Source organism: Eretmochelys imbricata, chromosome 7 (assembly GCF_965152235.1).
Source record: "Eretmochelys imbricata isolate rEreImb1 chromosome 7, rEreImb1.hap1, whole genome shotgun sequence".
In the NCBI taxonomy this organism is placed as follows: Eukaryota; Metazoa; Chordata; order Testudines; family Cheloniidae; genus Eretmochelys; species Eretmochelys imbricata.
The window spans coordinates 82,366,761-82,390,287 of record NC_135578.1 but is presented as its reverse complement, the minus strand read 5'-3'; the positions used below and the strand labels follow the sequence as shown (position 1 = coordinate 82,390,287).

The 23,527-nt window shown below is 46.2% G+C and overlaps 1 protein-coding gene across 1 annotated transcript; it reads right to left on the bottom strand.

Annotated features, from left to right (window-relative positions):
* Positions 1 to 14,227: 14,227 nt before the first annotated feature.
* Positions 14,228 to 20,252, bottom strand: FAM241B (family with sequence similarity 241 member B). Its single transcript, XM_077822900.1, has 3 exons — positions 20,181 to 20,252; positions 18,329 to 18,456; positions 14,228 to 16,167 (listed from the first exon to the last, which is right to left on the bottom strand). Exons 2-3 carry the CDS (start codon positions 18,419 to 18,421, stop codon positions 15,913 to 15,915), a joined length of 348 nt encoding a protein of 115 aa, XP_077679026.1. The 5' UTR covers positions 18,422 to 18,456; positions 20,181 to 20,252; the 3' UTR covers positions 14,228 to 15,912.
* Between the last annotated feature and the right edge of the window lie 3,275 nt (positions 20,253 to 23,527).

The window sequence follows — 23,527 nt, the reverse complement described above, 5'->3', positions numbered from 1 at the left end:
AAGGGCAAGGAGCCATGTAACCAGACTAATCCATGTCTTTCCAGTTAGCTGTCTAACATTTTACCTTCTCTGTGATATATTTTTCCTTCTAAGAGCTTGTCTGAACCTACTGAATGTGATGCTGCTTACAGCTTGTACTGCTGCCTTTGCCAGCGCTTGCTCCATATATTAATGGCCCTCTGTGTAAAGGGGCTTCTCTTAACTGAATGCCCTGAGTTCCAGGTTCTTTCTTAGATTCAGTTTGTGTTCTCTTGTAATTTATCATTACTCTGTCTAATAGAGGAGAGTTTAATGGCTTAAACATTAGGTTTGAAATACTTAGCCTCCCAGTAACTTCAGGATCAAATCCAGACAGGGCCTACTCAACCCTTGCTCCTTCCAAGGTACCTTAGTTCTATCTAGGTTGCCGTGTGTATGGATCTTTCATAAAAGACTTTAGAAAATGAGATCCTGTCTACCTTGTATGTACAATAAAGATCAGTTAGCACTTTTTGTTCAAGCAGAAGTTTGTCCTGGTTTCTTGGCCATAATTTCCCGTCACTCTTTTTGTTGCCCTCCACCCTGCCACACGTCAGTGGTGGGTGAAGTGTATGCAGTGTGGCTTTGTAAAGTGCTTTGGGATGAAATGTACAGTATCAAAGATATTTAATTGATGAAAAGGAAGAGTGTCTAATGCTCTTAGTCCTCCTTTCAAGTGGCCAGTAAAGTCAGGATAAAAGCAATCCAATTATTGCATGAACCTCTTTCTAAATTAGGTCCTCTCCTGCAGCATCATAGGAAACTTCCTGAGCTAGTTTTTGTTGTTTCTCTCTTGAAGTAGTGCGCTATTGGGGATCTCCCAAAATACTGTGTAACTTGTTCAAAAGTTACTAATTGTGACTCATGAGCCTGTTTTTAGCCTGATGGCAGTAGATCCTTCCTGAGCTAACTCTGAGATGCAGATCCCAAACCCATGGGCAATCCCTTCTGCCTTCCAAAGGAAAAGAAGCTCAAATCCATAAGAATTAAAAATAGCAACACTCATTAGTGTGCTGGTGGCTGGAGTTTGTTGTCCAAAATAACAGCATGGGGCCTCATTTTGAAAAGGGGGCTCAGGCACACAGTTGCAAACTGAATAACTGCGCACGCAAATGAACAGATGCATTATTTTTTAACAAATGTTTTTCACAATAGGGGGATACGAAAAGTAGAGAGTGATAAATATAATTTCTGAAGCCTTAAATATAGTCTCATGTGGCCCCATGCAAATAAGGGACCAGTGTAACATTTCAAAGGGGAGGAGTCTGTCTGTTTTTCATTGATTCAGACAAAAAAAGGAAAAATCAAGCCACACCTTTCCTCACCTTGTTCCTGAGACAATAAACAGTTTTGGAATCAGACACCCTGGCTTAGTAGTTTAATAACTTACTTAGATCATGGGCCAAATGCCCTGCTAGTGTAAGTGGTTGTAGCTGTATTAACTTCACTGGAGTTTTACCCCATGTACACCAACAGAGAATTTGGCCCGCTGTCACTTAGGATATGTCTATACTGCAATTAAACAACCATGGCTGGCCCATGTCAACTGACTCTGGCTCCTGGGGCTCAGGCTACAGGACTGTTTAACAGCAGTGTAGACATTCCAGGTCAGGTTGGACCCCCCCAGCCGCCTGGGTCCCAAAGCCTAAGCCACTCTTCCCTTTGGCTAGGAAGCTGCTGTATGGACATCCGCCACTAGACCACGCTGCCCTGTGCCCGAGAGACGGCTGTATGGCCTCCAGCCGCTAGGCCTCACTGCCCTCTGCCGGGGGGGGCAGGGGGGATGGCTGTATGGACTCCAGCCACTAGGCCACGCTGCTTTGTGCTCTATGCACTTCAGCTGCTAGGCCATGCTGCCCTCTGCCTGGGGGCAGCTGTATGGATTCTGGCCACTAGGCCACGTTGCCCTGTGGCTGGGGGCTGCTGTATGGACTCAGGCTGCTAGGCCACGCTGCCCTGTGCCTGAGGGCCACTGTATGGACTCCGACCACAAGGTCACACTGCCCTGTGGCTGGGGGGCTGCTGTATGGACTCTAACCATTGTACCTCATTGTGGTGAGGCCCCAGACAATCTGTTAGACTGTAACCGCGGTGTCAGCACACCCATTATCCACCCTGACAGGAGACAGAGTATGCATACACCGCCACAAGCAGATAAAAAGACTGGACCTTGAATCCCAGGGAAATTAATTTGTGGTTTTCAGTCAGAATATTATTTGCAAATACTTTTTCACAGTATGCACCCATTGCTACTGATGACATATATATTTGGCTAAATACATGGAAAATACAGTCCTGGGCATATCATAGGGAATGGACTAGCTCAAAATTGTTAGGGATTTCTCACTATAATAAATATATTATGTACAGGAAGAAGGGATTTCCAAGAGACTACTAAGGGCAATGGGGAGAAAATAACATTATTTTGCATACTTAATTATCTCCTCCAAAGGTCAACTAATAATTAGGGACTGATGGGAAAATATCATCTGTACCAGGAGGTATTCCCCAAGAGCAACCCTACACCTCACTTACAAATGAAGTGAGGGTCCTGCGACAGCCTGCCCAGGCTGGGGACCTCCAAGCCAAAAGAGAGGCACCATTGTCATGGAAACCACATCAAAACAACAGACTTCCTATAATAATCCCAATTAGTATCAGCAGATGTGGTGGGGATGAGGCATTTGGGAGAAACTCTCTGGCGTTCATTTCTTGCAGGACTGTGCTGGGAAGAGGGTGGATAACTGAAGCAGTGTGTTTACCTTCTTGAAACAGCACTGATGGTTTGAGACACTAAGAACAAAGGGCCAGTTGTGTCACTGAATTGCCCACTGAGACCCCACTTTATGGTTAGCTCCCCTTTCTCATTTCCTGGTATTACTTATTAATTATGACAAATGAATCCTGCATCCTGCTTGGCAGACGGTTTCACATGACCTCTGTCTTGTCATGCCAACATATACAACAGCCATGGCTTGATCGCTGAAAGTGGGGAGCAACCTCTACAAGTTACTGCACATTAACAAAGTAGTTGTACTTGTGTAGTGACGATACAGTGAACCAGCTTCTCCCTTGGTTAACACCAGTTCTACTAGGCGTGACTCCCCTGACTTCAGGTGAGATACAGCAGATTTACACTGCCATAAGTAGGAGACGCCAGCCCTGAAGCTTTAATATCATGCATCTGGCCAGCACCTCTGATGGAGCATAAACTGTTGGCTTGAGAAATGTGTGATTAGTATTGCATTCTGGATTGCTGTAATGGCCGTTGGCGGTCATTATTACAGATTGAACCTGATCCCACAAAAACATCAGCTCTACAGTGTCTGCTAAAAGTATCCTTTAGCTGGTAGCTGTAGTGGACTCGTATCATTTGTGCACCAGCCATTAGACGTGGATACACAAAACGCATGGGTTATGCTGACAGCCTGTGACATGTAGCTCATAAATGGTCTGAGGAGACATTGGGAGGTGGTCCAGAAGCGTTCTTCTGGCAGTTTCATCATTCCATATCATGAGGCAAACAAAAATTTCTGTATAATAGAGAAAAAAGAGTGTCATTGTCCCACCCAGAAGCAGCCCACGAGGGGTGTTTTATGTCTCTCCCATACTATGGAGGGAGCAAGGAAAATTTGACTTGACCCTTAAAGGACAGTCAGCTCATTTTTGTAGAATGTAAACTCTTTGGGGCAGACACTCCTGTCTTCATGTGTGTTTGCCTGGCCCAGTGCAGCTTTGATACTGAGTGGTGCCTCTGGGTGCATCCATAATATAAGCAGGAAGTAATAATGTTCAGAGTGGTTTGGATGACTCAGTGCTGCGGCTGCCCAGCCTGTCCTTTCCCACACCAGCTCTAAAGCGGTGCGATCCTGGAAGAGAACAGCATCATCTGTTTTCACAGGAGATAGATGAACGAAAGAAGGATTCCAAGTCCAATTGAATTATTTATGTCTTACTGTCTATCCCACCTTGGTGTGCAGGATGCTGGAGAAAGAGGATAAGCCCTGTCTCTGACGCAGGGGGGGAGTTTGCACTCTATAGGTATGTCTACCCAGCAGCTGGGAGCACCCTTCCCAGGGCAGATAGCCGGACAGGCGTGTGCTCTGCTCAGGCGAGTGTGTTTCAGATAGTAGCATGGCTGCAGCACCAGAGGCAGTGGCTCAGGCTAGCGGCCCAAGTACCAACCCCCACCCTCCGGGTGTGTCTGCGGGGGGCTAGCCTGGGACGCTGCACCCACACTGCTACTTTTAGTGGCGTAGTTCCAGCAGTGCTACCAGCTGGCTGTCTACCCACACTAGGAAACACGCTCCCAGCTGCAGTGTAGACATACCCTGATTTAGTTCTGCTGCTTTTTTATCTCCTTTATTCTCCAAGTCTCATCCAGCTCCATCCTTCCTCTAAGTCTAACGAGTTTCTTTTACCTTCCCCAATTCCATCCTTTGCTTCCCATCACACTCTTCTCACCCTCCTAGCAGACCTTGCTGACAGTTCATTGCGGGAAAAGAGGGTGCAGGTCTTGTTGTCGCCCTGCTATCCTCTGGCCAATTGCTTTATTCAAACATCCACTGCACTAGGGCCGCCCTGAACCAGAGGCACCCTGTAATTCATCGTCATGCCATCCCCAGCCTCAGATGCGAGAATGATTTGAAGCCAGCCCTGCAGTCAGCCAGACGTGCTGAGACCTCCAGCCAGATTTCACCAACGGAGGCAAGGATTGGTGGGAGAGGAAGCCTTTTGAAACCTCCCATGAAAAGGCTCTGGCCCCAGGTTCGTTTCAGTTCAAGGTTTGGGCTGAGGCTCATGGCCAGTCAATTGTGCCTAGTCGCCACCTCTGCTAACATGGAAATGCCTTATGACATGTCTCCTACTGCCTCACCCAGAAAACAAGGGAAATGGAAGAGAGCACAAGAAACACAGAAGAATGGATGTCAAGACGAGAGAAGAATGGAGAAAATCTTTGGCGAAGTTCAGACCTGCGTGCTCAGGTCTGTCTCTACAGTTCAACCCGTATCTTACTTTTCAGTGATAACTTGGTAGTTCAGCCCCTGCAGAATCTCACAAAAGCGCTGCATTTTGCAGCCGTCCTCCCTCATCACAGAGGGAGGCATTGCTCAAACTCCAGGTTAGCGCTGGGGCATTGCTCAAACTCCAGTCAGGAGAAGGGGCTGAGGCTGCTGCTCCTGGCTCAGTCACACCCTTAGAGAGACGGTAGCACCTTCCCCCTCTTGGCCTCGGTCCCACTCAGAGAGGCAGCTGGAAGGCGATGCACTGAAACTCCTCAGGGAGCCCAGGTCACAGAAACAAGCCAGCAGAGGAACTTTATTCTTGCTTTACAGTTGATCTTTTCATCACTAAACTGGTATTGGAGCAGGATGGAAGCTTCTTACAGCCTGAGACTGGACCTCCATCCTGCTGGTGCCATAAACCATCACTTTTCAGCAGTGAAACCACAGCAAGAAAGAGGTTGACAAATTATTTTAATTGCTCATTGGACTGCAGGTTCCAAGGAGCCTGGGTCATGCCAACCGCCCTTGAATCCCAAGGGAGGCTTATTGTATGCAGGACTGTATGATCATGAGACCCATTTGTCACTCTGCTTCATTTAGGAATGTCACCTTTGGGGCACTATGAGGGAACCCTTTTCTTGCTCTGAAATTGCACCTTCACTGAACAAGCACAAGTCAGCAGCTGAGCGGCCAGCGGCACCTATTGGTAGTAAATGGAAAATGCATGTTCATCAGCCCTCTTTAAATGAATACTATTGATAGATTTCAGAGTAGCAGCCGTGTTAGTCTGTATTCGCAAAAAGAAAAGGAATACTTGTGGCACCTTAGAGACCAACCAATTTATTTGAGCATCCGATGAAGTGAGCTGTAGCTCACAAAAGCTTATGCTCAAATAAATTGGTTAGTCTCTAAGGTACCACAAGTTTTCTTTTTACTATTGATAGAGACCACGGTATTCCTAATGAACACAAGACAACGGATCTCTGCCAATTTACAGCACCTGAGGACCCAGCCCAATGCATCATATAAAGTGCTGGTAAGACGCAACGTGAAAGAAGAAACACAAACAGAAATAAATTGTGATCAATCTAGGTATTTATACGGTCCCTATGACTGTAGAATCAGAGCACCTCACAATCTTTAATGTATTTATCCTCATAACACCCCTCTGAGTTAGGGCAGTGCTATTATCCCTATTTTACAGATAGGGAACTGAGGCACAGAGCTGCTAAGTGACTTGCTAAGAGTCACACAGCAAGTCTGTGGCAAAGCAGGGAATAAAACCCAAGTCTTCCAACTCCTAGGCCAGTGTCCCAGCCAATGGACCATCACACATAGCTACTAATACCTCATATCTGAGCCAGTAATACAATCCTTGTTAGCAGGAGCATTCCAGAAAGGGGCTGGTGATATAAAAATAATAATACAATACCCACTGCTTGCTTGAACCAGTTCTCAGGCGCAAGTCTGTAAGTGTAATAGTGCAGCACTGAGGAGCATGTTTCAGAGTCACATATAGATGCTTAATAAAGACCAACATCTTAGAAAAGAATACCTCAGCAGTGGGGAAATAAAATCCTGGGGGAATAAAATCTTTCCAATAAGTAACAGAAATAGAAGAACTCATAATATGGAGTGGTAGAGGATAGGTGTCCTTTCTGGGGCACAATGAGATAGGGCTCACTTCGAAGTGAAAGTCAGACTGCACAAGAGGTCGGCCCTAAATCCAAGGCTAGGTTTCATATTCATCGACTATATCAGCAATGGGAAAAAGTGAGAAGCTCCTGTATGCAGATGACATAGCAATATGGCATCCTCAAGCAAAGGTGTAGAGGATACAGTAAACCAGTGGCATTACTGACTCAATTGTAGTGGGTTGAAAGTGAGCATGACTAGGACTGAGGTCATGTGGATCAGTAAAGGTGTCACAAGGAGAGCGAACATAGAGACTAATGAGTGAGACTAAACCAGACTGACCAGTTCAAGAGCCTTGGTTGCTGAGTCACAGAAAATGGCAAGCTTAAATGTGAGATACAATCCAGCTTGAAGCATGCTGAAAGATTGTGGAATAAGATCTCAGGGGTTGTGTATGACAACATATGTCACGAAAAGCCAACTCTGTAGAACAGTGGTGCTTCCATTAAAGCTGTATGGAGCAGAAGCATGGGTAATAGAGACAGCAGGCTCAAGGCCCATAGGTGTTTGCGATGTCTTTGTGCCATAATAGGAGTTGCACTGAGACAGCTGTCATAATAAAAGTATTAGGATGGAGGTCAAAGTCTGAGATGTGGCTGACAAAATCCATGAAACATAACTCCAGTGGTTCGGGTACCTGAAGAGGACCTGATGATGACAGCATGGCAGGAGAGGGTGATAGGAAAGAGACCCAAAGAAAACCAAGGAAGTGATAGATGGATTGCATCAAAGACGATGGTAAGGAAATGGACCTTACTGCCACTTTGGCATGTACTTGCACAGTGACTTGATCCCAGTTGATGGGATAAGAAGAAGGAGATGCGGCTCTACAGAAAACCTATTTTAAAGGGACAGGATAGTCGCTTTTTTGCAACTCTTTCATTCAAATTGTACAACAAATTGCATAAAATGTACTGACATCTCCATGATCCACCAGGTGGCGCTCTGACTCAATGTTTTCTGCCAGGCGTCCCATCACATTGGGTTCATCATGCTCCAAAGGACAGTGAATCAGAAATCAGTGGGAGTCCTGTTCTAGTATATGCAGGTTCTTATACTGTGCTCATACAGGGTTGCCAAGTCTCATATTACAACAGACGTCCTTATTTAAATAAAAAATTGCCTGTTCCATACAAAATCAGGGTGGGACGCCTTGTACCCCATGTTCCAACCAGGAGGGTAGTGCTGCTGGAGCAGTATGGGTAATCAGGCTGGAGTCTGAAATCCAGGACAGAGCTGTACTCTGGCACTTCACTTTGTAAAGTTGGCCGCTTGACCTGATGCGCAGGATGAAAATGCCACTCAAATTTGGCCTGGCCGCCCCTCTGAAAGTTGCCCCTCCCATTGAAATCTTTAATGGTGCCCCTGGCGGTTGCAGCGAAGCCTCCTTCGGCTGCTGTCTTCCTCCAGGCCACACCCCTTCTTTCAGCCCTGATCCTTGGCGGTGCACAGCACTGCCATAGGCGGAGACCATCAACGTCAGCCTCCGACTCAGCTCCCAGCACCCACACAGAACCTGAACAGGCACCACAGGCCTGGGTTTTGAAGAGAACCCCTTGGAAGGAAGGGGGCAGAGAAAGGACTCTGCCCCAGAGGCTCAAGTCAAGACTGGGAACATCTGAGGTCTGCCCCATATTTCTGAAATAGACGGCTGGCAATCCTATCACCATAGTTGCTGAGTGCCTTCCAGAAGTATGCTAAGCAATGTGATTACACATCAGTCATGTGGTGTTTGTTCTCTCATCTTCTCCCCAGAGAGGGAGTTAGGCCCCTAAATCCCTTTGAGGATCTGGGCCTCAGTCCTTACTGTTCTGTTTCTCTTTCCCTGACTCTTGACCCACAAAGAAGAAATGGCTCAGGAGTGCTCCTTTTCTCCCTGGTTACCAAAGTCACGTGACCCCTCAGTACCCAAATCCCATGTCCAGAATCAAGTCAGAACCAGATTTTTTCATTTCCATTTTCTCTGCATTCCTTTCTGGCCTGGTGAGTTAGCAAGTGCAGTATTGATTTACAATCTGATACATCATGAGTAAAATTTTAAAAAGCTCCGAAGTGACTTAGGAGACTGAATCCTGTTTTCCAGAATTACTTGGGCACTTAGGGGTCTAACTTTCACTGAAAGTCAATGGGACTAAGGCTTCTAAGCCACTTCGGAGCTTTTTAAAATTTTACCCTTTCTCTTGGAGGATTTTTGGAAAAAGAGGGTGGACTAGATCATTGAATAGGTCTTTTCCATCTATAACTCACATAGCATTCACATGGCACAGATTCAGAACTGATGCGAGGTATCAAAAATTCCCTGTTTGATTTTATAGGAAGCATCTGCACTGGATTTGGATTGTGTAGTCAGATCTGTTCCAAATCCAGAGAGAAGGATGCTGATTTCCCCATCTCTTTTCTACTCATTTCCTGTTCTGGTTTCCACTCTCCTTCTACTAGGCTCAAGCCAAAGGTGTCCCCAATTCAATTATCGCTATGGAGCTAGAAGGCCAATGATTTAAAAGAGTTCTGGGGGAAATCCACTGATCTCCAGTGATTCTTTAATATTCCTATTTTAAATGTTTTTATTTATTTAATTTTAATATTAATATATTAATGTAATGATGTTCAGGGGAAAATCATCAGATCCACACCCTACAGCAAATGGTTCTGTTTTGACAAAACCTCATTACACCACTCAGTAGGATTGGCAGTCTGTGCTCAGGAGATGCTCAGGTTTACAATAGTAGAAGTCATTACAGGTAAGAATTGAGGTCAGAGTAAGCTTGCACAATACCTGCTGCACTGAGCTTTGTTCTAGTAATTCTACTTGTCCCTCACTTCTAAAAGCAGCAAATTTTCCCTTTTTGTTTATTAAAGAGAAAAAAATGCTTCTACCTAGGCGTGTTCATCTGACATATCCTCATAGACTTTAAGGCCAGAAGGGACCATAGTGATCACCTAGTCTGACCTCCTGCACATTGCAGGCCATAGAACCTCACCCATCCATTCCTGTAATAGACCCCGAACCTCTGGCTGAGCTACTGAAATCTTCAACTCATGATCCAAAGACTTCAAGTTACTTAGAATTTATCTACCATTTACTCTAGTTTAAACCTGCTAGTGACCTGTGCCCCATGCTGCAGAGGAAGGTAAAAGAAAAGCATAGGGTCTCTACCTGGGGGGAAATTCCTTCCTGACCCCGATTATGGAGATCAGCTGGACCTTGAGTATGTTGTCAAAACCCACCAGTCAGACACCTGGGAAAGAATTCACTGTAGCGACTCAGAGCCCTCCCCATCTAGTGCCCAATCACCAGCCATTGCGGATATTTGCTACGAGCAATCTCAGATGGGCCACATGCCATTGTAGGCAGTCTCATCATACCATCCCCTCCATAAACTTACCATGCTCAGTCTTGAAGCCAGTTAGGTTTTGTTGTCCTCATTGCTCCCCTTAGAAAGCTGTTCCAGAACTTCACTCCTCTGATGGTTAGAAACCTTCATCTAATTTCAAGCCTAAACTTGATGATGACCAGTTTATATCTATTTGTTCTTGTGGTGCTTAACTTAAATAACTCCTCTCCCTACCTGGTATTTATGCCTCTGATGTATGTATAGAAAGCAGTCATGTCTACCCTCCCCCTTCACTAGGTCAGACTAAACAAGACAAGCTCCTTGAATTTCCACTCATGAGGTAGGCTTTCCATTCCTCTTATCATCCTAGTGGCCCTTCTCTGCACCTTTTCCAGTTTGAATTCATCTTTCTTAAACATGGGAGACCAGAACTCCACACAGTATTCCAGATGGGGTCTCAGCCGTGCTTTGTATAATGGTAATAATACTTCCCTATCTCTGCTGGAAATACTTCACCTGATGCATCCTAGGACTGCATTAGCCTTTTTCACAGCCGCATCACACTGGCGGCTCATAGTCATCCTGTGGTCAACCAGCACACCCAAGTCTTTCTCCTCCTCTGTCGCTTCCAACTGATATGTCCCCAGCTCCTAGAAAAATTCTTGGTTTTATCATGGGACTTGACATTCATTACCCGTGGACCTAAAAGCAGGTTACAGGTGTTGCAATTAGAGTCTTTGTGCAACAGCCAGACTTCCCCTCTCTCTCTCTCAAGTTGCATTCATCCTTTTATTTCAGTGACCTAGTACCACGTATTTTTTACCTGCTGACAAAAATTGAATGAGGATTTATGGATTTTGTTGCAAGGATGGGGGACAGGGGAGGAGAGGGAGTATATAAGAGGGTGATGGGTACAATATAACAACTCAAATAAAATAGCATAGATGAGAGATTCTCAACGGGGAAAAGACTGAAAGGGAAAAAGGGGAGGAAAGGGTGAAAGAAGGAGAGGAAAGAAACAAAAGGCCAAATGCAACCATGACATAAACAGATGTAGCTCCTTGGACTTCAGTTCAGTCCTGGCTGCTGACACCAGGATTCCAGTTGCTCGCTTGAGAGGGAGAAGGGAGGGAAGAAACTTAAGAGCAAAAGGAGGGGGAGAGAGTTTTAGAGCCTAGATTCCTAAACCCCACATTTAAGGACTCACAAAACAGGGGCTAAAATGTAAACACACTTGCACACACACAAACTGCTTGGTTGGAAAGGACGCTCTAAACCCCTTCCCCGCTAAAGGCCACTCACTCAATCTCTGTGTCTCTTGGACTTTCGAATGATGCTCTTTTAGTCCCCCACACACAAAGGTTGGGTGAGTGTTTCTCTCCCCCTGCTTTGTGTGGCTGATGGATGGCTTGCATGGCTTCCCTCTGCAATGGATTGTTGTGGCGCAGAAGCCTCTAGCCCCACCGCACACACAGGCTGCATGGCCTATTAGGGAGCCCCTTTGTGATGTAATTGGATTTCTCCCTTTGTTAGTTTGCAATGAAAATGTCATCTATATTGGGGAGGTGCCCATTCATCTTGAATTAAATTCAGTCGTCTCTTCGGTGAGCTGTGAAACTATTCACACTGCAGCAGGCAGCTGCAACTGGAGGCTTCCCTGACAATACCCCATGCTGCTCTATAAGCGCAGCTCCCGTCCCACAGGGCTGACTTGCTTCCTCTGTTACCCACATCCATTACGCTTCTCAGCCCATCCCTTAACCATCTAAGAAATAGCAACCCTCCAAACTACACACAGTGGCTGGGAAGCCGAAAAGGAAGCTGAAGGCCATGGCTGAATGAATGTGTTTATAAGAACACCCCAGAAGAGAAAGCTCAGCTAAAAGATCCAGCAGAAAAGGAGCCCTTATGTGAGAAGGGTGCAAATTCCAAAATTCCAGTCAAAATCCTCCATCCCTCTCTCCTCTCCCATGAGTGTTTCAGGTCTACTTAGAGTTAAAGCTTAACAGAGGTATGTTAATCAATCAACTAATTAATTGCATGTTAACTAACTACATTAATATGTTAATACGTTCAAAATTGGTGCCGAGAGCTCCAACATGAAGGCACACGTGTCTGGCCAGCACCAGCAGAGACATGCACGACTGACATACATCTACATATGGGAAATAGCTGAGTGACCCTGCAGAAGACACGTAAAATTAGCACGACAGGTGTGCCTGAGGCACATACCTGACATGTGCTTAACACACACACACAAATACATAGACACATTCCCCTGACATGCACTTTCACCATCATCCACTTACCTAGTCTTGGAAAGGGAGTTTTCCAGGATTTAAGACTGGCATGGCCAGCAACCCCTTTGTTATTGTACTCTATATGAATCAAAATAAATCTCCAAGACATTGAAAGATCCTAAAAGATATTTCTCTACTGATTTTGTACAGATGCAAGCCAATGCAAGTCATGGCCTTTTTCTTCTGTTGAAGGTGTTAAGAAGCTCTGACCTTGGTCTAGGAGCTTGCCTCGTCTTTCACAAACTCTTATCCATGTAAATTATCACAAAATTGTCACACTCATTAACCTGCCTGCTACAAGCCCAATATCTCTTAGAATTGCGTTAATGTGGAATATGGTTCACTAAACATCAGCTACATAATGTTTCATAGCACTTGATTGAGACATTGGAATGCAGAGAATAGCCTCGTTAAAACGGACAGTACCTCCACTAGCATAGCATCCCTTAACATAATTCTGGGATGCTGGGGAAGGATGCGTGTCCAGGCTACAAAACATAGCATCCTCAGCAGCAACGCAACCTTAATGCCTGTTGAGGTATAGGAGACAAATTACCTTAAGTTAAAATGACATAGCACCCTAGTATTGTGCGAAGTTTAGGACTGGAGCTGCTATGGAATAGTAACAAAAGAAAATAAAAGCAACCAGGCTGGAGAAGGTATTAACAGGGTTTAATTCATTTCAATTAATCAGTTTTTAGGATACATTAAGTTCCTGCCTGAATGAAGCCTACTGCACTAGCCCTCAAACTCACTCTGAGCATCCAGGCTTCAAATTCAACCTGACACGGGAACACAGTCGTTTAGGAGATTAGGTCTGGTGATTAACACGTCCGTTGTAGAAGCACCCAAATCCCTTATGCTCACCTTTATTGTTTCTTTTCACAAGGAGCTTCTCTTCTGTGGAAAGAGCAGGAATGATTTACTAACAGGATTAGTTCCGTCACTCGAGCTCACAATGGGGGGCCCCCAGTGTTGAAGTCCCATCTCTGTCAGAGTCCCTCTCAGATGCTCTGCCTCCCTGTGGAGGAAGAGCTGGTGATGCAGACAGGAAAAACCCCACAGAATCCCATGGGATCAGTCCCCTATGCTGGTTTTCCACTGGGGAGATTGACTTGGGTTCAAGGGGGGTACAGGAAGCCAGTCAGCCCCTGCCATCTCTACACAATGTAATGACTTGGTATCCCAAATTAGCCCACTCTCCATGCAAGCCCCACACCCCAGCACTAACCTGCCAATATGCCTCAGGTTGGCTTTGGAGGGATTCCCTCCAGGGATGCATGGTTCAGTCCCAGAATGCCATTCAGTCCTTGATCTCTATGCTGAAACTCTCAGCATAAGTGCCAGTCACGATGAAGTTAGACAGCTGTTCATCAGGAACTGAGCTGAGATCATCACATCATTTTATATAGGTCACCAAACGACCATCAGAAGGTAACAAATTTCAGTTAATGCCAGAGCTCTGCAGTTAAAGATGGCTTCAGTTTTAGAAGGAGTGACTGAGAACCTCAGCCTAAACAAAGCAACCTGCCAAAACATCAGCACAATGCAATACAACATGATGATAGTGCACCACCCCACAAAGCTAGCCTGGGTCACTGGACAGTCTCAGTGAGATTCAGGCTCAAGCCTTTATCTGTAAGACTCTTAAACTCCATCTCAGTGACAGGCTTGCTATTCCAATCCCATGAGCTAGTCAGTTCATTTGTAGGGTTGTATTTAATCAATACACCAGTTAAAAGCATAGCTGTGTCTTCCCAGATTTTCCAGCACTTGGGATTTGTGGAAGCTCCGCTTGGGGAGCTATCACTGACTTTCACCAGCTCTGGCATGCTGGCCACCGGCCCAAGAACAGCAAGAAATTCAGACAACAGGCAGTTTGGAAAGAGATTTATGTACTAGCGTCACAGAACAATTTCAATCTTATAATAAAACATCATGTTACCGTTTTTTTTCTCCTTGTTGTTTTAGCAGAAGGTTCTCGTTATCACAGGAACCAGAGGAGAATTTGAGGTGTTGCTCTTGGCATTTTTACACTCCATTGGGGAAGGCAGAAATTTACAGTCAATTTGTGATGCACAATTTCCTTCACTCAGTTTATTGAACAAAAACAAGAACCACTTTGTCCATGCATGCTACACAAGTGTTCAGTAAGGCTTCTCCATATTCACTCACACACACACACACACAGTAAAGCTATTATAAGCCAATATGGTCCCAAGTCACAATTCAGATCTGTATTTGCACCTGATTTCAAACTTCCAGAAATTTGTGGGAGGATGGGCGGGATAATTTAAATTCTGTGGTCTGGTTTGGCCCACTATAATGACAGGCCTGAAGTATGGATGCAATCGGGATGTAAACTTCCCCCAAAGTCTGGATCTGCTGTTTTTGTTGAGGCCCAGTCCTATTTATAAGACAGAGGAGAAATATTGCTCACTGATTCTCAGCTCATCAAGATGAAAGTTCTTATGTTTCTTGGCCTTAAAGAGGGATTGAAGAAAGTTTTAAAATACAACACACCTAATATAACCCCTCTCTAATATGTTTTTAGCAGATATGTTTAATTTCCACTTCTGCAAATTATCAAGGACTGTACTGTTTAAAAATTGGTTCCTCCATCCACACGTTTCCAAGCCCAACTTCCCCAGCTACTCAATGTTGGAATCATTCCTCCTGCAGCAGGGATAAGGTATCACCCACAGTGACAACGTCCCGGAGCAAGTTCTTGTTCAAATATCCCGGACAACCCAGGCAAGACAAAAGTACAGGTGACATGACCTGTTTTACAGACACTTTTTTTCTTCCCTGTTTTAATCTTCTTCAAACTCCTTTTTGGTCTCCCCACTTTCTCTTTTAATGTCCCCCTTTAGCCCCTTATAACAGCTCTCCAATCCTATATGTTTAAGATGTAGCATATACTGTGCTGTCAGCTCAAACCCATCAATACCTCTTCTTCTTTTAATTTAAACTTCCCTTCCAATACACCTCTAAGATCAGAATAGTAATTACAAAGTAAACCCTGCCTTCACCAGGCCATTTTCAAATTGTCTCACATTCATGCGTGTTTGTTTTATTACTCCTCGGAAACCCCTACTGCCCTTCACACCTGCAGATGAAAATTAAGCTCCCATTTCAGTTCCCCTCAGGTCTAGGCACTGTATCTGATAAGTGCTGGATGACACAACATGACATGCCAGACCCTTTCTATAGGTGCACCAAAGTTTGGGCTTCTGGCATGACCTCTCTAGCCAGTGGCTGAAGCTCCTGGGCAAGCCAAGCCTCACTTGGGCAACCCTCAGAAAGGAGCAGCTTAACGTGAGAAGAAATGCTACACCTGGGATTGTGCCTTCGGGCATCCCAACTCCACACTTCAATTCCCCTTGAACACTACACACAGACACTTTCAGGATACATAACTGTGCACCTGCACACACATACACATATACACACACTCTCAGTGGGGGAACACACTCACAAACACACCCATGCCTGACAAGGAAACTTGGTCTTTCTTTCACTAAGCAGGAAGCATTGGTGGCCAGTGGGAGGGCACTGTCACCGCTGGCTCAGGTGTGAGACCACGTAGATAAGGCCCACCAAGAGGAGGCCACGCACGCCCACCATCATGAGGAGGAAGAGCAGCAGGATGGACATCACTGGCTCCACCACCTGGTTCCCGAGGTTCCAGAGGGGGAATCCCAAGTTCACTAGCTGCTGGTTCAGTTTTGAAAATGGAGAGCGCCCCCCAGGCCTGGCAGCCTGCTGCTGCGGTCGAGCATGGCCTGCATTAGGCACCACGTTGAAAAACTCCTGCAAACATAACAAGAGAGAGAAGGAATTCAGCCCGCTGAATCAGACTCACAGAAGGGGTGGAAGCTGAAGGAAAGAACAAGGCAAAAATTTCAGAAACGTTCCTATTACTTAATTCAGAGCAAAATATCATCCCGAGGTCATCGAGAGAGACAATGCGGCAGAGAGCAGGCACCACAACTGACTGCCCCTCCTCTCACAAACATTTCTTAGGAACTGCTTGGCTTTTGCGCTCTAAACTGAAGTTGAAATTGTGGGGAGAGAGGAATGGAGAGTAGGATACATTAGAACAATTACAGGTACTGCACCTTTTGGGCTACACCTCACAGTACACAATTTCACCCACCCACCCTGTATGTAAATCCCTTGGGGCCAGGCACACGCACCCATTTACACAAGTGAAGGGGAACCCAGCCAGGTGGAAACAGAAGCTCCTTCCCTGAGAACCTGAAGCCCTTCCAAACTCTGCATGGTCAGGGATTTATGGAACTGGTGGAGGTGGGGGGTGGGTGTGCCAGGAGAGAAGGGGATGGAGCCAAGGATCGTGCTCCTCTAACTACTACCAGATTTTTTAAATCCAAGATGGAGTCAATGCTGTTCAAACCAGCATTAGCTCTCCCAGCACATTACCAACTACTCACAAAGGGACTTACAATGCACCACTGCAGTAGGACAGCTGATAGCAACAAGATTCCCCCAGAGCCAGGCTGCCATGTTCCTGGTTCTAGGAGGACTGGCAGAGGGACAACCGATGCAGGAATGTGGGCATTTTGTTGGCCAGGATGAAAGACATTTTCTGCACCCCCAGAGCAGCCAAGCAAAACACAGCAAACAGAAAAGAGCAGCACAGTGCCCTCTGGAAGTTGGCACCCAAGACAACTGCCGTGATCACCCACCCCTAGAACTGGCCCTGAACCAATGTCTGGGAATTAGAGAGCTTAAACCAATGTTTCCTGCAGATCCCTGGCCTCAGTCAATCCATTCTCCAGGCCAACATACCCACATTACAGAGCCCAGCAGCCATAGCGCACCGTGATTTGCAGCATCTTTTCCCCTCCTGTGTGTTTTAACTTGGTCGGGGTGGTTGGGCCCTAAACGTGAACTCAGATTCCTACCCAAATTCTGCACCCACAACAGCACTTGTCATTTCCGCTGCCTACCCCAAAGATTCTTCCAGTATTTTGCAGTAAAATGTGGAATGCTGCTTCTCCCAACTCTGTCTTGCCTAGCCCTCTGGACAGAACGTTACGATCAATGTTCCCTCTACATTTTCTTTGCTCTGAGCGGGTTCCAAATTCCAGTGAGAGCTACATTTTTGTAGCAATCTGAGACTTTTTTAAAAAAAATCTTTTTACACTATATTACATTAAACAGTGTAAGGAATTTTTAAAACAACGTGTTAGTAATACACATGCATCTGGGACAGACATGCATGCTGAGTACCCATTACCTTTCAAGAGCTTGAGTTAAAAAACACACACAGTTAGGAAACCAGGAGCCCCTATCTTTCCTATCATAAGCTTCTACACCCAGCCCTTCCCAGGAGCCTCAGCCCTTGAGGGAGCCCGCTACCACGCCTTCCCAAGAAATCCTGCCTCCCAAACCAGGGTGCCTGGGAGGCTGTTGCCATTGCAGCCCAGAGCGGGCAGGAACACACAGACCAGGCACTCCTGCCCCAGCAGCAGTGGCAGCACAGTCTCCCCCTTCCCCCATGCCACAGCTCCCTGCCAGGCCAGGCTCATTTCAGCACTGATAGCCCTTGGAGGCTGCTCCCAGTGGCAGGGACTAGCCTCTCCACGAACACCCCGTGCCCTACCTAAATGGCAACCCTGGTTCCTGTCCCTCACACACACACACACACACACACACACACACACTCCTTACCCATCCCTACTGGCTTGAGGTTTAACATGGCACAAAAGAGGAGCTGCTGCAGGTTCTGGAAGCAGGGCCCAGCTACCAGCCATGCTTCCAGCCACATGAGGTGTGCTGTAGGTACCGCACTGCTCTGCAGCCGCACATGCACACAGCTGAAAGGGAATGTTAATTATGAAGCATCCATTGAAGATGTAAATCTTGATGCACATCCATTTCCTTCAGCAAAAAATCTAAGCAATTACAAAAATACACTGCACTTCTTCACACTTTTCTGTTTCATTACCTGCCAGGAGGTGTTCTCCCTGTGCTGTGCATTTGCTCTCACCCGGGGGTCGTCATCCTGTACAATATCTCCATTGGCCAAAATCCGGACCATCCTTGGGGTCACGCAATATACCCACCCTGTCACACCTGTAACACACAGGAGAAAGGACCTGTAGTTCCCCTCTGAGCATTATTAGCTACTTCAGACTGATCCAGGAGGGAAGAGAGGCTCAGGGAGAACCAGTTAAACATCTTGGGCCATAATGTGAGTGCAGTCAAGGAGGGACATGCAAGAAGTTTCCCCCACTCTTTGCACGACTGCATAAGGGCCCCCACAAGAGGCCTCTGGGGAGTGTAGGAACTGTTCAATCCTGATGCCTACCAGGGAGCAAAGACAGAAAACAAGGGGTTGGTAGGAGTAGGGAGCAGATAAGCGTCATGGTGCAACCCACATTCCTCACCAGCTTGCAGAAAAGGGCCTATGCAATAGGGGTGAAATCTGCTCCATCCCAAGGAATGTGCCCACAGAGAAGCCCAGAGACATCATGGCACCTTCTCCCCAGCATACATCCTGGTGTGATGCAGCTCCACATTACACCATACCAAAGGTAGAGATGTAAATGCCACAATCTAGCCTCTTGGGGAATGGGAAGAAATGTGTGTCTATCTCTCTCATTTTATCTATTACTTACCCACACTATAAATGTATTTTTTTTATGGACACAGCAAAAATCCCACTGCCAGAAAATGAAAAAGATACTTTTTCATGGCTATGGAATCCCCAGAGAATAATATTTTTGAAAAGCTGTCAAAAATTACTTTTGAAAGTGTCATATGAACATAGTTTTAGAAACTGCAATAAAGTCAGCTGTTTTACAACTTAAAAAAAGGTTCTAAAATACCGTAAGGTTTTCCCTCTTGTAATAGCAAATCTCTAAGAAGCAGAACCTTAGGAAAAACATGCAGGAGGGCTCTGCACAGAAGAATATTTTGTGCTGTGATTTAACAAACACGTTTCTGCTGATAAATTAAAAATTGGTCTGACCAGTCAAATCTATAACACAGACAGGAAAACTGACCATTACAACACATCTATCCCAGGGATCTAGTTTCTAAAACCTGGCATTTGTGGTTTCCAGGCTATTAGAACTAGCAATGCTCAAAGCACAGGGTGAAAACTGGAACTGACCTGAACCTTTGCCTATAATGCAAACTTATGGGTTTGTTTTTTTGTTTGTTTGGTTGGTTGGTTGGGGGGGGGGGAAGGGATGGTTAGAAACTTCCATCCAGTGCCCAGGGATGAGGAAGATCCAACATAGCAGCTATGCCTTACCACCACAGTGCACAATGCATAGGACCCCCCCTTTCAAAGAGACAGCTAGCAGTGTTTCAGAGTAACAGCCGTGTTAGTCTGTATTCGCAAAAAGAAAAGGAGTACTTGTGGCACCTTAGAGACTAGCAGTGTGTTTCCCCTCTACAAGACCAGGTTCAGAATGGCCTGTACCCAGTTTGTCACATGAATCTGAAGGCCAGTCTCTCCCATTCCCAGGAGGGCTGATAGATGCACAGACACATGAGCATGCTGATCATACCACATATGCTGGGCAAGTAGAAGCAAAGCACTAACAGATTCCTCTGGGTCAGGTACATGGCTTAAATTAGCCTGAGCAGGAACACTATACTACCCAAGCTGCCTGTGTCACTCTGCACGGTACTCAGAAACTCTTCTTCTTTGCCTCACGTTTCTTGACATAATTTTGAAATTTTGCAAGAAGCAGCTCTTAGGGCGGTGGGAGGAGAAGGGAAAGCAGAAGAGGCCGTACTGCTTCCTGAGCAGATTACCGATAAACTGTCAGAAATAGCATACTCACCTCGGCGATTCCCTCTCTCTGTTCACTCCATACAGTCTGACTGACTTGTACCCAAACTGCTGCTTCCTCCGGGCTGACATCACAGGAAGTTAGCTGAGCGAGGTGAGTGAGCAGGCAGTTTCTCTTCTAGCCAGGGGCTCTCCAGAGCTGAGCAAACCCCTCTTCAGGCGCCACAGTAAACTGCAGTTCTCTGAACTGGCTATGGAGATTAAGTGAGCTCTCTTTTGAACTCTGCCCCTCTGTCTCCACAGTATTTATGCTACACTCCTCTCCCTTGGCCTGCATGTTCATTCACACCATGACTCTGATCACCCTGCTCAAAACAACTCTAATAATCCCGACGCATCTGAAATCTAGGCATGGCGAGTGCCCCTGGCACAAAGAGAAGGGAATATGGGGCAATGCGCCCCAGGCATAGGCGTGGCGTGGAAACTAGGTGTGCGGGAGGTGCTGCAGCACCCCCAGATTTTACACTGAGCCACTGGCTGAGCACCCAGGCCTCCACTCCCCAGCCTGTGCCTTGGGTCCCAGCTGCCAGCCCTGCTCCCCGGCTATGGCTCCAAGCCAGGGCCCCGCTCCCAGGTCCAGGACTCTGCTCCCCAGCCCTGCCCCCAGGGCTCAGGTCCCAGCTTCCACCGGCCCCGCTTCCCGGCCGTTGACCCTGTGACCGGGTCCCCGAGCCTGGGGCTCTGCTCTTGGGGCGCTGGCCCCCTCCCTAGCCACTGGCCCCGTCTCCGGGGCCCCGCACCCAGCCCCCAGCTCCCAGGTCTCTGCTACTGGCTCCAGCTGCGAGGTCCCAGCTGCAGGCTCTGTGCCCAGGACTCCACTCCTGGCCCCATGCCCACCCCCAGACTTTTCCTCCTTACCTCTGTCCGACCCCACCCCACCCCGAGACAGGACAACTGCTCCAGGCCCCAGCTGGGGTGCGGGGCGCGAATGGGGGTTAGGGGGTTGGCTTTCAGCACCCCCACTATTAAAAGGGTTCCAGTGCCACTGCCTAGGCTACAGCCTATCAGAAATCTGAAACACCGACCACTTGTTCCAAATCCGTAGGACTGTCCTGACTTTCACAAAGCTAACCCACAAGCCAGGTTTGCCGGGCAGTTAAAGTGCCTCAAACTGGGATGAATTCATGGGCTGGGGATGGTATGGGATTGAATTTGGGGCCAATTGGGGACCAGTTTGTAGGCTAGGAAACTAGGGTAGGGCTTGTGACTGGTTTAAGGTTGTGAGGCAGCGGGGGTGCTCAGATGAGTGTGAGATCTGGCAAAAGTTTCTGGGACCATGCTAGGGTTAACATTGGGACTAGTTTAGAGCTAATTTGTAGGCAGTGGCAGGCTAGGATATGGTTTGGGGATGCTTGTTAACCTGGGCTGTGGTAAAGTTTGGTAGCAGTTTGTGGGGCCAGGCTAGGTTTAGTGTAGGGACTGGTTTGTGAGTCCTGGCTAGCAGTTGGCAGCAGTTGAGTTCGTGGGTTCAGACTACAGTTAGGCTGCTCTAGACTTGTAAATTCCAGGACTATAACACAGTTTAGTAACCTGGTTAATTCTGTCCACACAGGAATACAATGCTCTATAACACCATGAGGATATTACCAGGTTCTGATGTAACAAATGTTGCTTTGTAGAGGCACTCCATTTCTCCTCAGTCCAAATTACCCTGTGTAGAGTTCACAGTAACAGTTCATTTTCTAGATCAGAAAGCTTTAAATGGGACATGTTTATTGACATAAGAATGGGTTATATTTTGTCAGTCTGTATCTAAATAGGCCTTTGGCATCAGCTTAGTTGAAACCAACTGGCGGGACCATGTGACATGGACAGAGAGACAGGGTGGTGATCCTGTTCATCTCCTCTGGTCTCCCTTTGCTTGCACCTCCACGGGGAAGAAAAGCATCCAAGATGGACACTCACAAAGATAGACCTTCTTCGTTGGGGGGCCCCCATTGTGAGCTCAAGTAATGGAGCTAATCCTCTTAACAGATTGCTGACTTCTTTTCTAATAGACAAAAATCAAAAGGGAAGTGGGGAAAGCTGGTTTGGAGTTTAGGACCACAACATTAATCCCCCACTCCTTCAGAAATAAAGAAAATCTTAAAGAGACATTGTCAAGCCCTTTAGCCCACACATTTCACTTACTTTTAAAACTGAACTGAATGTTGCAGATGCCCTCTTACTCCTGGAAATCCCTTTGGGTTTCGCTTTAAAATCAATCTCTCCAACTCCAAGTATCTGAAGGATAAAATGTGCAATCTCTGTTTGTGCTACAGGCCCCACACATACTGCAGGTTCAATCTATATTGGCCAGATAAACCATGCTGGCAACTTTCTAGGAGTTTAATGTGATCATATTTAGTCCTGAGCAAAAGTGCTGAAAAATGCTCTGGGGGAGATTTTACAAGTTTGTTCCATGTAGTGTTCAAGTCTGTTCAGTTTAGCCTTTTGTGAAATTGTGAGGACCCAAAAACTTTTCATGGATCAACTTCAATTTTCAAAATTTCAAGTAAAAATATGGGGTCAAGGACAGCTCTTTGTCACAATTTTGGCTTGCGGAGAGATGACAAGGGAAGGCAGAGCAACACACAGATAATCACACACAGAATTTGCAATATATTGTGTACACACACGACAAAGCATTACTGAGTCCTATGACCTATGGTCTGCACATATACAGCAACAGGAGTGATAATGAGCCATAAAATTGACATAATAAATTCAGGCACGGGATCAGCAGTAGCAAAGGTAGACAGGTCTCCTGTGATTTCCCAGTTAGAATCCTTCTCGCTGTTTAAAGTATTTAGGGAAAGCATTACTGAATCTGACCTGTATATGCTTCACTAAACACATGCTTTGAATACACATTGGAGGGACAGGAGGCTTACACTTCTCTTAGTACTGCCAACAGTTTTCCACTACCCAGTTAATGCTAAACTGAAATAATAATTTTCTTTTCCACTTTAAATTATTCTTACTCTGCTTCTATCATTACAAGAGAACTGAAATAAAAAAATAAAATCTCAGACAGACTACATATGAGCATGTAGTAGACTAGCCTCCACAGAACAAAACCAAACGAACCAATCAGTAAAAAAGCACTCAGCAAACCAGCCTACCAATTGAAAAATGAGGAAATTTCAAGAGGTTCAGAATTTAGATGGTTAGCCAAACTATCCCACTAAACAGCTGTGTTGTATACCAATGCCACACTGGTTTGGGGCCCCACTTCTCCCTTAGTGTAGGGGAGAGCAAACTCCACAAGTTTCAACAAACAGAGATTCCTATTTATTCTTCCAGAGTTTCCCTCTACCCCATTAGCACTGAAATCCCCTAAAATCCAGCCTTTTTGTT

Bases quoted from the DNA above. Each gene is read 5' to 3' on its own strand.
- FAM241B (XM_077822900.1), bottom strand. From the start codon at position 18,421: ATGGTCCGGATTTTGGCCAATGGAGATATTGTACAGGATGACGACCCC. The intron at 16,168-18,328 runs GTAATGAAACAG...TTATGTTTGCAG, and splicing joins GGGAGAACACCTCCTGGCAG to GAGTTTTTCAACGTGGTGCC.